Source organism: Cebidichthys violaceus, unplaced genomic scaffold, assembly GCF_023349555.1.
Source record: "Cebidichthys violaceus isolate CVI_PGR_0920_01 unplaced genomic scaffold, fCebVio1.0.p SCAF_78, whole genome shotgun sequence".
In the NCBI taxonomy this organism is placed as follows: domain Eukaryota; kingdom Metazoa; phylum Chordata; class Actinopteri; order Perciformes; family Stichaeidae; genus Cebidichthys; species Cebidichthys violaceus.
In genome coordinates this window covers 910,776-923,309 of record NW_027176962.1, presented here as the reverse complement: position 1 = coordinate 923,309, position 12,534 = coordinate 910,776, and the positions used below count along the sequence as shown (strand labels likewise).

The 12,534-nt window shown below is 45.7% G+C and overlaps 2 protein-coding genes across 2 annotated transcripts in view; one reads left to right on the top strand and one right to left on the bottom strand.

Moving 5' to 3' along the window:
- LOC137892313 (beta/gamma crystallin domain-containing protein 1-like) overlaps positions 1-5,122 on the top strand; it is a 21,113-nt gene extending 15,991 nt beyond the window's left edge. The window contains exons 17-23 of the mRNA XM_068737353.1: positions 35-147; positions 597-729; positions 1,476-1,615; positions 2,868-2,991; positions 3,299-3,457; positions 3,877-4,039; positions 4,489-5,122. Coding sequence (XP_068593454.1) covers positions 35-147; positions 597-729; positions 1,476-1,615; positions 2,868-2,991; positions 3,299-3,457; positions 3,877-4,039; positions 4,489-4,577 — 921 coding nt within the window. The 3' untranslated portion in view covers positions 4,578-5,122. The remainder of the gene's footprint in view (positions 1-34; positions 148-596; positions 730-1,475; positions 1,616-2,867; positions 2,992-3,298; positions 3,458-3,876; positions 4,040-4,488) is intronic.
- LOC137892314 (reticulon-4-interacting protein 1 homolog, mitochondrial-like) lies at positions 5,056-12,534 on the bottom strand. The gene is made up of 9 exons (XM_068737354.1): positions 11,946-12,534; positions 11,689-11,840; positions 10,429-10,497; positions 9,938-10,062; positions 9,395-9,443; positions 9,120-9,256; positions 8,358-8,541; positions 7,010-7,105; positions 5,056-5,852 (listed from the first exon to the last, which is right to left on the bottom strand). The coding sequence occupies exons 1-9, from the start codon at positions 12,241-12,243 to the stop codon at positions 5,664-5,666; spliced, it is 1,299 nt and encodes a 432-aa protein (XP_068593455.1). The 5' UTR covers positions 12,244-12,534; the 3' UTR covers positions 5,056-5,663.

Sequence of the window (12,534 nt, the reverse complement as noted above, 5' to 3'; positions counted from 1 at the left end):
TGTGTGTGTGTGTGTGTGTGTGTGTGTGCTCCAGGTGCAGGTTTTCTCTGAACCAGGTTTTCAAGGCTCTGTTGTCCCTCTGGAGGACAGCGTGGCCTCCCTGCAGGACGGCGTCTCTGTGGCCTCATGCAAGGTTCTGGCTGGAAGGTGAGCGACGCTGCACGTCTATTAAGACAAAATATCACGCCGCGGTTATTTTTGAGTTATGATGTAAATTGAATCGTATGTACTTGAAAGTCTTTGCGCCGTCCTGCAAAAGCAGGAATAGGCCGTTTGAGATTTCCCAAGGGTGATCTGATACAATTGAGGCTGCATATTATTATTTTTCTGGCATGTTCAATTGTATTGCTCATATTACAAAAGTATCTCTGGGACTCGAGGTCTTCCACTGCCTGTAACTGCTCCACTTACTGCACTTATGTGTGGTCTGTTTATCCTTATAAGCATGAATAACTGACCATAATATTCATTGTGTTGATTGTATTCCCTCATTAATCGGGATTTATGTGTGTGTGTGTGTGTGTGTGTGTGTGTGTGTGTGTGTGTGTGTGTGTGTGTGTGTGTGTGTGTGTGTGTTTATGTAAAATTGCTTTCAGCTGGCTGGCATTTGAGGGCCCGGACTTCACTGGCAGGATGTATGTGTTAGAAGTGGGGAGCTACCCAGACCTGAGAGCAATGGGCTGTGTCAATGCAAGATCCTCCATCCTGTCGCTACAGACTGTTGGCTTTGTAAGTTTACTTTCTACTTTGTAATTACTATAGTTGTCTCTTTAGAGGACAACATATCTGTTATAGTTAACAGGGAGCAGAAAAGTGTGAGAGTGGCCCGTCTCCAGGGAAACCTCAGGAATCCCTTTAATGTCAACCTGCATTACCTGCAGCCCTCTGCCCACTCCATTCCTTAATGTATTCTCTACCTCTCTCTACCTCTCTCTACCCCTCTCTACCCCTCTCTACCCCTCTACCTCTCTCTACCCCTCTCTACCTCTCTCTACCTCTCTCTACCCCTCTCTACCTCTCTCTACCCCTCTCTACCTCTCTCTACCCCTCTCTACCCCTCTCTACCTCTCTCTACCTCTCTCTACCCCTCTCTACCCCTCTCTACCTCTCTCTACCTCTCTCTACCCCTCTCTACCCCTCTACCTCTCTCTACCTCTCTCTACCCCTCTCTACCTCTCTCTACCTCTCTCTACCTCTCTCTACCTCTCTCTACCCCTCTCTACCTCTCTCTACCCCTCTCTACCTCTCTCTACCTCTCTCTACCCCTCTCTACCCCTCTACCTCTCTCTACCTCTCTCTACCCCTCTCTACCTCTCTCTACCTCTCTCTACCTCTCTACCCCTCTCTACCCCTCTACCTCTCTCTACCTCTCTCTACCCCTCTCTACCTCTCTCTACCTCTCTCTACCTCTCTCTACCTCTCTACCCCTCTCTACCCCTCTACCCCTCTCTACCCCTCTACCTCTCACTCGGCAGGAGTTTTCACTGCCGTCCATCACTCTGTTCGAGCGGTGTGGTCTGCGGGGTAAGAGGGTGGTACTGACAGACGGATCGGTCAACCTTCAGCTGGCTGGAGGCTGCAGCAGAGTCCAATCTGTGCTCGTGGAAGGAGGCATGTGAGTACATTACAAATGCTGTGTGGGAACTCGTTCTGTGTGAATAGAAAGCAGCTACTCAGCCGTTACCAAGTTCTCCTCTCGGTGCGAATTTGACAAGTTAATGCATGGTGTGTGTGTGTGTGTGTGTGTGTGTGTGTGTGTGTGTGTGTGTGTGTGTGTGTGTGTGTGTGTGTGTGTGTGTGTGTTTGTTTGTTTTTACTGGGGAATGAACTGTGCTGTGAAAGCCATTTTCTCCATTAGGAAAATGTAAAACAGATTAATATCCTTCATTTTTCACTCATCCATCCTTCAGGGCCCCCCTGTTGATTCTCCTATTCCACGTCCCCGTTGTTTTTTAATCTCTTTTTAATGTCTTCAGAATTAAAAAGTTATCAACTACCAAGTCAAAGCGTCAAATATTTTTAAACTCAGTCCGTTGCGTGTGGCAGACCACACCCATTTAGTGTGCCACTACTGCAACAATAACTCAACAAATTCATATTTAGAGATGAAGGATTTGGACATCATAAAAGAAGCAACGTCTGAGTTTTTTCTGTTGAAATAAATGTCTTGGTCTTTATAATTGACAGTGGTTACCTTTGCATTTGCAAGAAGAGTATTTACTGCTCCCCAGGTCTGATATCCAGGTAGTGAAGACGGCCTCCTGGAGTTATCGGTAGCAGTTTTGGCCTCGGACATGATGTTTCACAGAGTGCAGCATCAGCACATCTTATGTGTGGCAGTACTGACAGATGGGAGTGATGGTGGAAATCTGCTGCTGATGTGCGAGATTCAGACTCTCGGCGTGAACCGATGCTGAGGAAATAAAGGGCTCACAGTGAGCCAGAACTGTCTCTGTAGTGGCACATTCCTACTGCAGAGAGAGAGAGAGAGAGAGAGAGAGAGAGAGAGAGAGAGAGAGAGACGGGCACTCAGCCAAACAACAGGGGCCATTGAGATCCGAGTTAAAAGCAGCATTTAGTGTCACAGAAAAAATTGGACGGCTGTGAAGCTGAGGCACATTTTAGAAGATTACCTTTGGCACAGTGCTGCCTGGGAGAGACGAGGACTCAAAGATGGGTCAAAGGAGACTTTGTTCATACCAGCATCACAAGTGAGACAGCCTGGGTTTATAAGATCAGAGCATTTTTTTTATATTTTAGATGTTACATGAACCAACATCCACAGAAGGAGGAAGTCTAATGAAAGAAAGGAACATATAAGATATACGTATAGCTTGACCGTGTTCTTTGTCTTTCTTCGTCACTAGGTGGGTTTTATACGAGGGAATCAACTATCGGGGTCCTCAGATTTTGCTGAAACCTGGTGAAGTGCCCGACTGGCGCAAGTTCAGCAGCTGGCAAAAAATCGGATCCCTTCGCCCTCTTATCCAGGTATATCCTCTCTCTCCACAATAGGCCCGGGGCTTTCAGTGTCATGCATTAGGAAAATCTGTACGCCACCAGAAAAATACAAATGTCATTAATTAGAGCTGCAGAGCACCCGCTGTAAGCCTCAGCAGCCTACTTAGTGTTGTTAATTGTGTCATTGTTACAGTTCAGACTTTTGCAGCAGCTGACATTGTAACTATTGAGTTTGGTGGAGAAAATGATGTATTACTTTTGACATATTTTGTATGTCTTGTTCAGGAATGATGGACCCTGTTGTGTATGTGACTGGTCTTGTGTGTTTTCTGAGCAGAAGCGAGTGCACTTCCGCTTAAGGAACAGACAGACGGGGCTCATGATGTCGGTGACCGGCGACCTGGATGAGATCAAGCTGCTGCGGGTCCAAGAAACAGAGGAGACCGACGGATTCGAACAGATCTGGTTCTACCAGAACGGACATCTCCACTGCAAGGTACCGGTGCCATCGTTATACTACCACAAAATCGGACCTGTGATTAGTGTCCGTGAGTAAGTCGAGCCTTGAATAAAGCAGAGGTGATCGACGGACGCAAGCAGTGCTGCGGTCCGGACAATTTTAATCATGTCAAAATGAATTCCATGAAATCTAATCTGAATAATTAAGAATTAAGATCAGGTCCAAAGCAAAGGACACGACTCGATGCTGACCCGGGTGCTGCGCCATAACCTCAGTCAATTTTCTATTGCTGAGGTTCAAACAAAAGAAGCACGAACTCCCATAATCATAGGAAACACTGGTCCATTGCACCGGTAAAAACAGTCTATGCCTGTGTGAGGTGACGCGCTTAAACAATCGACAGTATAATAGACTATTCATACATTGTCAGTGAACGCCTCTCTCTGTGTCTCCAGCTGCTGGAGGAGTGCTGCCTGAGTCCCAGTGGTAGCGTGACGATGTCAGGAAGCCGCATCGGTCTCTCCCCAGAGCCGGACAACCAAGACCACCTCTGGAGCTTCACCCCTGAGGGAGTTATCTGCTACACCTCCACCTCTGATCTGGTCCTGGACATCAAAGGTGAGTCCATCCATATGTGGCATGACATGTATCTTTTTTTTTTTTTTACATGATGCATTCCTCATTAGACTACTAGTGTTACTTCGGATGCAACTTCTGTACATTAGTTTATAGCTCATGTTCACACCAAGCCTGTATGACCAACAATAGTCACCTCCAATTAAATCTGTCTGTTTATTGGCGTTCCACTTAAATTGAAAACTGGGTGTTTCTGTCTTTGAACGCATTACTGTCAATTACTGACACCTTGTGGACTAAATCATGTACAAACGATCCTCCTCTGCACTAAGATGCATAGAGCTGTGGATATTACTCATAATATTTTACATGACATGTATGAAAAAACTAAATATCGTTAACATTACCATATAATATGATGGAACATGAACTCGAATTTGAATTTAAAAAAAAAAAAAAGAATTAATGAGAACAAATGTCTCTTGTTTCAGGGGGAACTCTCTACGACAAAAACCAAGTGATTCTAAAAACACTCGAACCACATAAACTACAACAGCAGTGGCATGTGGAGATTATATGAAAACGTACGAGCTGCTGGACTGGATCCTGAGTAGTTGCATCATCAGAGGAACACCTCAACCAGAGGCTCCGTCATGCAGCCGCGAGACAACTTGAAGGGCGAGGTACATCGTTGGAAACGCTCGACTTCTGCCGCAGGAGGACTACAAACATGTCTAATAAGAAGGCCAACATGGAGAGCTACGAATAAATCCATAACCATGTATTACTACCCAGAGCTGAGTCTCAACTTTAAATACTATATACATATTTTACACTTAACGTTTAATATAACCTAAGGCTTATTTTCTTTCGTCTTTTTCGTCGATTCATTCTGTTCGTCTGATAAATATGTCAAACAGTGTTAAAACGTTTCCATATTTTCATGCAACGTCGTGTGTATATAAAGCCTTATTGTCAAGCTGCATGCGGTGTGAGTGAACGAAACATCCAATTTCTCATGACTCCTTGTTTAATCCAAATGACACAGCACACAACTCTTTTGTTTTCAGAATAATAAATGTATTTTTGTCAATAAACGTGTTCAACACATGTGGTTTACAACAAGGTACAGACTTAATGCTTCCTCCACCGTGTTTTTCGGTTTGGTTCTGTCCGTCTGTCAGCAGGATTATAGAAAAACAACTGGCCCCGATTTATGATTTTATGAAACTTGGTGGAAGGGTGTAGCACGGGCCAAGAAAGAACCCATTCCATCTGGAGAGGATCGGCCTCGACTCGCTCTCCGGGTTCATTATGCGACTCCTTAGTGGGTAGATTGCAGCACTCGGAAAGCTACCGAAAGCCTGGTTGCACCAGCTGGGTGTTGGACCTTGAATAGCAAGTACAAGTCCAACTTCCCCATGACAGGAACGCTGCACAACTCAAACACCTGGTGAAAAACGTCAGGACAGCACTGGAAGGAATAAGCTTAAACAGCAGCAATAGTCGGCACGCTCGGGTCAGGCTTGTAGTCTGCTGCGCAACAGCAGCACCTCTGCTCTCTTTGGTTAACAGTCTGCTGCTGTCAAGAGTAGCCTTTTGAAGAAAAAAATAAAAGGTGAGAGGAATCGCGGCTCAATTCATTCGGCGCTCTGCTTTACCGTCTCTAGTTGCGCTTGGCCGTTTCTCGCACTTCTTGCTCGGACTCCGAGTTCTGCGACAACTCCTCAGCCCGTCCGTCGTCCTCGTCGGCCACCCTGACTACCGTCTTCCCTCTGGCGTGGCCGTTCTCCAACTTCTGAAAAGCCTGGGGCACCTGGGTAAATGGAAACAGGGCCTCCACTACGGGCAGGATCTGCAGTGAACCAGCAGGAAAAATGATCATGAATATGAGCTTAAAAAAAAAAAGAAAAATCAATCGGGAAGCAAAGTCAGGAAACAATTAAGAGATCATATTTAAACCCTCAGCATATCAGCCGTGGGACGAATAGTATTCAGCTTTTGTTTAAATGGGCAGGGGAAATGGATGAGTGGGCTGCTTTATAAGACAGTAGACAGTTTGACGATCGAGTCAATTCCATTTTTCTGTGACAACATATGCTTTCTTGTGTTGTGCTTGATGGGATAAACTCCATGCAGTGAGACAAAAATGAATAGCTCTTCTATCTCAAATACTACTGGACCCAGATCTATAAAAAAAAAAAAAAGGTGCACACTATAGATGTTTTCCACTGAATCAATTGAGACAAGCAAATATCCACGAGCTCCTACTGCTACATCATCTCTGCTTTCATAGCTGTGAATGTGAAAGTGTGTGTGTGTGTGTGTGTGTGTGTGGGGGGCGGGATGAGGAATGTGATGAGGCTGGACAATCCTCTGCTAGTCCCACAACACGGGCAGCAAAAAAAGGCTTGTTATTCTGGTCAGCATCTCTGGTCGTTAACAATGAATGGGGGGAGCGCGGTTGCGTCACGCTGGAAACCATCCACACTTCTGACTGAGAATAGGACCTGCAGACAGAGAGGGTGTGTGTGTGTGTGTGTGTGTGTGTGTGTGTGTGTGAGTGTGTGTGTGCGCCCATAGCTTCCCGCCACTGGTCTGAGTGTGCCGCTCGCCGTAAGCCCCGGGACAAAGGGACAGAGGTCCCACATGCTTTTTTACGAATGGCTGCTCAGCACTGTTTAAAAACCCCATTCACCGTCTCCTGGCGCCCGACTCAAATCGCCCAGAAGCCAGCCGTGTACAGCGGGAACAGCGACGCTCGCTCTTTAACAAAGCCCAGGGGAAGGGGGGGGGGGGGGGGGGGCCTCGAATACAGGCACGCATGGAATCCCCGGTATGCTCATATTTAATATGCCGTACGATCTCCATCCCCTGCATGAATTCCACCGTCGGGCTGCGATTGGCGTTGGAATGAGAGGATTTACATCTCCCCCGTTCTGTCAGCAGAAGTTGTTCTGAATGACAAGCATGGCCCGCGTGCATGACATCAGTAATGAGGCCGTACAGTACCTTCCCTGCATCCACCAGCTTGCTGACCTCGTCCAGGGCGGGCCCATCCGGCGCATAAAATCCCCAGCGATAGAAGACTCCACTTGATATGATGTTCTAAAAGAGGCAAACAATGAGAGGTCAGGCAGGCATGCGCCTCACTGGGTAGAACACAGAGTGGTTATATCTGGGTGCGAACATATTGAGTCCACAAACAAAAAAAAGGTCCAAATATGGACATATTTGCGTGGACGTCCACATTAACTCGTATAACATGCCGAGAGTGAGAAATAGCAGCATGGATTATCATTACATTACTCTACAATTATCTTTTACGGTAACTGTTCTGCTAGACATGGCATCCATCCATGAAAAGAGGAAGAACACACTTCCTCAATAAAAAGGTGAACCAGGAAGTATCTCAACCCACATAAGAACAGAAAAAATGAAATGTACTAATCCTAGATATTTGATCACAGTATATTATTGAGGCGTGACTTTGCCGCACCTCTTCAGCCTTTGGTAAATATATTCCTGCTTTTTTTTTGTTTTGTTTTTTTTTGGAGAAAGAAAAGAAAAAGAAAACAACAGATTCGGCAAAATACAAGAAGAACTGACAAAGAAGTTGAACACTAGAGGGCTCAGTCGTGCTGCGATCTATCCAGATGAGAAAGGACGCGCTGTCCAGAGCTGGGCGATGAGGGTGTGACTGATGTGGCTCAGCTTGGCCAAACTGACCAGCTGGCTGCGAACCGTGGACAAAAGAGGCCCGGAGGCTTGGCAAGAAACACACAAACACTGGTATTTGTTAGGTGGGGGGGGGGGGGGGGGGGGGGGGGGGGGGAGAGATAGCCAGCTACAATCTGCACAAACACCCAAATACTGCTGGTTCAGCAGCAAACACATGCATGCACACACATCGCATCTACAACGCCCACACACACACACACACACACACACACACACACTCACAGTCCCATCCACACGACTCCAGCACTGCCAGCCGTGCCGCCACCGACGCCCAGAACTCCCTTGAGCAGCTCCACCCCGTCCTGGCCCTCTTCACCCACTGCCCTCGTTATGCATGCACTCCACCAACAGAGCAGCTGGAGGGATAAGGAGCTACATGCAATAACACAGGGCTTACACCCATGCAGGGGACTCAAAACTCCCTTTTCACCTCCTGCACACAGTCGGATGAATTAAAACCCCGCAGGGTGTATTTCTACAGCTCAAGCGTGAACCTTTACGCAGAGAGAATATGCATTGAAGCCAAGTCAAGTTATGACACGATTGTTCCTTCCCCATTTCAACTGAACGTCGATTCATCTGATCAACTGAATAGAAATAAAATGCTAAATCATTTCACCTGTACGGCCTTGCTGTGCAGGGAGAATCCAGCTCGAAGCATCCCGTCCAGCAGGCCCAAGGAGTCGGTGTTGAGGAGCAACGGCGTCACCAGTGTGACGTACTTCGCCCCGGACCAGGGCTTCAGCAGGCCCATCGCCCACCGCTCCGTTTCCCCGCCCACGTTGTCCAAAATCACGTCAAACCTGTCGGCGCAAACACAGACCGTCAAACTTCAGAGGCGCCCTGGCGGAGAAAGGTTTAAAAAAAAAAAAAAAAACACAGAAAAACAGGCGAGGACTTCATCACGGGTTCGTGGTTCTAAGAGCGCCGCGCGTTTCCCCGCCGTAGGTCAGCGTCCTCTTTACTGCCGAAGCCCCGATTTAAAGAGTGTCGAGCAAAAGCCAGGCTTTTACCAACTTGGTTTCGGGGAGGGGAAGAGGGGGTGAGTCCACATCCACCGAGGCCTTGAGCCCTGGTTTCCATGGAAACTACAAAGCCAGTCACGGAGCTGTTGCGCCGTGATGACGGGAAGATGTTTACCACATTTAAGGGGTGTTTAAAAAGGAAGGAAGGAAGGGGGGGGGGGGGGAGTGCACACAATTCTCTTTTCATTAGCACCTTTACTGAACCGGTACTGCCTGTGATGATGCTTCAGTAGTAAACGTGGAGCAAGTAAAGAGCATTACAAACAATACAATGTCGCCACATAATGCGCTGCGGGATTTCATATTCTGGTTACATTAATAAATAAATAAAAAATTGAATTCACAGCAACACGTACTTTTCCATCATCTCTAGCTGTTCAAGCGAATCTCCTGCTGCGTAGTCCACCGCCTCATCGGCCCCCAGCCCTCTAACGAGGCCTTCGGCGTTCTGTGAGCAGGTAACCGTTACGTGGGCTCCCCAGGCCTTCAGTAACTGGCGGCACACAGATAGAAGAAAACAGAAATGTACACACACACACACACACACACACACACACACACACACACGACACAGCAGGTGGCCTTACGCTGATACAGAGTTTAAAAAGCAGTCAAACAGGACTACACTTACCTGAATAGAAAATGTTCCAACGCCTCCCGATCCTCCAGTGATCAAGACTCTAGGAGGAAGAAGACCAGAGGGTCATTCAATTACCATGTGACTCATTTAAAGCTACTTTCAAGCAGTGGAAAGCTGGAGGTCAAAAAAAAAATAAAAAAAGGGGGATTTGCAGGATTGGAAGCTATTATATCCGGCCGGGGAGTGAAGGTTCCATTACATTAAACATCAGGTTAGATTTCCACAGTCTGTGGGTTAAGAGGCAGGACCTGGAACCCTTTTGATGCCAATTAGAATGAAACAGAAGACCAGACCCACCGAAGAAACAAACGTGAAAAGAAAAAATGTGTCTTATCAGAAGTATAGCTCTGCATGACTGGACAGATTTAACAGACAAAGAGCATATTAAAAAACAACAAAAAAAAAAACTCCCAAGATCTTAAATAGTTCATTCAACGTCTGGTGTGCTTTTTGTAATAGTTCTCAGAGACTTCTTCTTTTCTTCAGAGAGGTTCAACACGAGGTGACAGTACCCAGGATCAGGCAGGTGCTTGCCTTTTATCTGAAGAGCTGTCTCCGCAAAGACCACCTGCATTGACAAGCGCAGACAGAGCCGTGTTGGCCACATAGGGGATTGACGCCGCCTCTGCGTGACTCAATAATTTTGGCTTACGGGAAACCTGCAAAAACAGCCAAGAGTTAGAAATAAATCAAACATAACATTTCTTTTTTTTTTATTTATTTTTTTTTTTATTAATTTAAAAAGCTCAGTCTAGTCATCAGATCTACTGTGAAGGCAGCCAAGCTGAATGAAATAAAAGAAGTCATTTGTGTCTCCTGCAACCAAAACCGACTAAATCCTGATTACATAACTGAGGTGCACTTCTTCCACACTTCCGTTCGACATCTTTTACTATTCATACAAGAGCTCTTAATCAACTCTTCCCATTTGTTTGACAACATACCGACAAGGAAGAGTCGATTTAATCATTCGATTGATGATGAAAAACTCAAAAGCTCCTGACTCTGCTAGCTCTGCGGCTCACCTCGTACTCCGTTAGGGTCACATATTCTGCCAGACTGCCTTGTTTCCATGGGGGAACAGCTGCCCACACCTGGAACAGAGAAACGGCATTTAAGAAGCTGAACACGACTCAATTTAACCGCTTACTCTTTTTTTATTTTAACCGGATCAAATCGGCTATGAAGCGCTTAGTCAGCGGATCTCCCCTCGCCATGCCTTCTCCAAAGATATTTTTTAAACTGATGGAACAAGATTACTAGAATACTGCGTGTGGATTTGTTTTAACAGCGTATTGTTCTATTATTTAATCTCAGTCACGTTAAGTTGATCATTTGCATAATCACATTTGGATCTGCGGGAAGGCAGTGATGTGTAAATGTGGGCGGCGGCACAGTAGAAAGTAGTAAAGCAGAAAGAGTTTAATCTTTATTCCAAGAAAATGTCTCCGCAGGACTTGACTTACGAAGTTGCAGGCATTAAGGGTCGGCAATATGATGACAGTATATGTTTTTTTAAAAGACTTTTTTTTACTGCAGTAGCCATTTATTTTGCTGCTAATATCGTTGGGTGTGATAGATCAGTGGTACCTAACCTTTTTGGCTTGTGACACCTTAAAAATATACAATATATACAGTATATATAATAATATATAATACAAACAAAACGCTGTTGATCATCCGGCCCGAGGATGGCGGGACCTCAGGTCTGGAACATGGACAGATTTGCAAATCGATGAGCCGGACAGTTTTATGACAATGTTAGATAAATGCTTTTATGACTTTTTGCTTCAAGATGATGAAGAACTTGATTTCTTGATTATTCAATTTGCTGGATGAACCACACATATATACATTAATGTCTGGTTATCTTGTCAGTAAATGGTTTCTCAATTGATTTTCATGACGATCTAGTTAATTACAACATTGCTAAGTTATGCCCTCCTCCCTCTGTAATATGACACGGTCAGTGTTGGACTCATCATCTTCACTCCTGTGTCTTAACCCTCTTATCTGTTGGAGCAAAGCATGTGTTGATGCAGGATTACAATGCATGCATGTGTTCCTATGGTCACATTATGTATTAAATAAGAAACACATGCATATCATAACTTAACGCCGTAACCCTCTTTCCATTGGTTTGTCTTGTCCGTGTGACAGCATGTCCTATTGTCCTACTGTCTTCCATGTTATGTGTGTCTGTCATGGGGGGGGGAACTATTATAAAAACTAAATCAAATTATGATTTAAGTTATTAAAAGACAGGTGTGCAGTGCAGCTCATACCTCATCTCCTGGAACAACATGGGTGACCTCAGACCCACAGTCCACCACCACACCGGACACATCACGACCCAGAATCAGAGGAAACTCACTCTCGCTGTCCATCACAGACATGGGATCCCTTCTTAATTTAAGCAATTTAGCTCCATAACCACCTAGGAAATGACAAAGCACGCAGGTCATATTAAAAGAACAACAAATCACCGATTATGTCATTATTATTTTTTGTGCACGGTGCCTTTGATGAGTCCAACACTTACCCCTCATAGATGTATCAAGAGGGTTGAGACTAGCCGCGTGGACTTTAATCATCACCTCACTGGGAGAAGTGACAGTGGGGACGGGGACTTCTTCTGTGTACTTCAACACTCCATTAGTACCGTACTGATCAATGACCCAAGCTGACATACAGCCATGGCGTCTTGAAGGTGAACTGCCTATATGTCTCCTGAGGCACACGCTCCAGCATGCCCTGGCTAATGTTTTGGTCGAGTCTGCTACTTTCGCGTTGAGCAAACCCAGTAACCCGGTCGACGCCATGACTCTGACGGAACCCATTAAAGCGTCCTTCACCTGGATGTGCCTGTAAGTCCAGCTTTGGATGCAATACGCCTTTTGGAGGAGCACTTGTCACTAAGTTAGCTAGCTAGGTAGCTACTCAGCTAATGTTAGCATGCCCACGTCATCAGCGCTCAAAGCATAAACATAACGTTATTTTGTTATTATTAATAAATAAGCGACAACACCGTTGGGCACGTGAAGTGTGTTGTCCAGTGTCACATTAGGCTGTTACAAAACCCAGCAGACAGCACACCCTCTACGGCTAGAAGGCTACATAACAAGCTAACC

Excerpts from the sequence above, each read along its gene's own strand:
- LOC137892314 (XM_068737354.1), bottom strand. The coding sequence starts at position 12,243 with ATGGGTTCCGTCAGAGTCATGGCGTCGACCGGGTTACTGGGTTTGCTC. Across the intron at positions 8,542-9,119 it reads CAGCTAGAGATGATGGAAAA|GTTTGACGTGATTTTGGACA; the intron begins GTACGTGTTGCT and ends TTGCGCCGACAG. Across the intron at positions 5,853-7,009 it reads AGCTGGTGGATGCAGGGAAG|ATCCTGCCCGTAGTGGAGGC; the intron begins GTACTGTACGGC and ends GGTTCACTGCAG.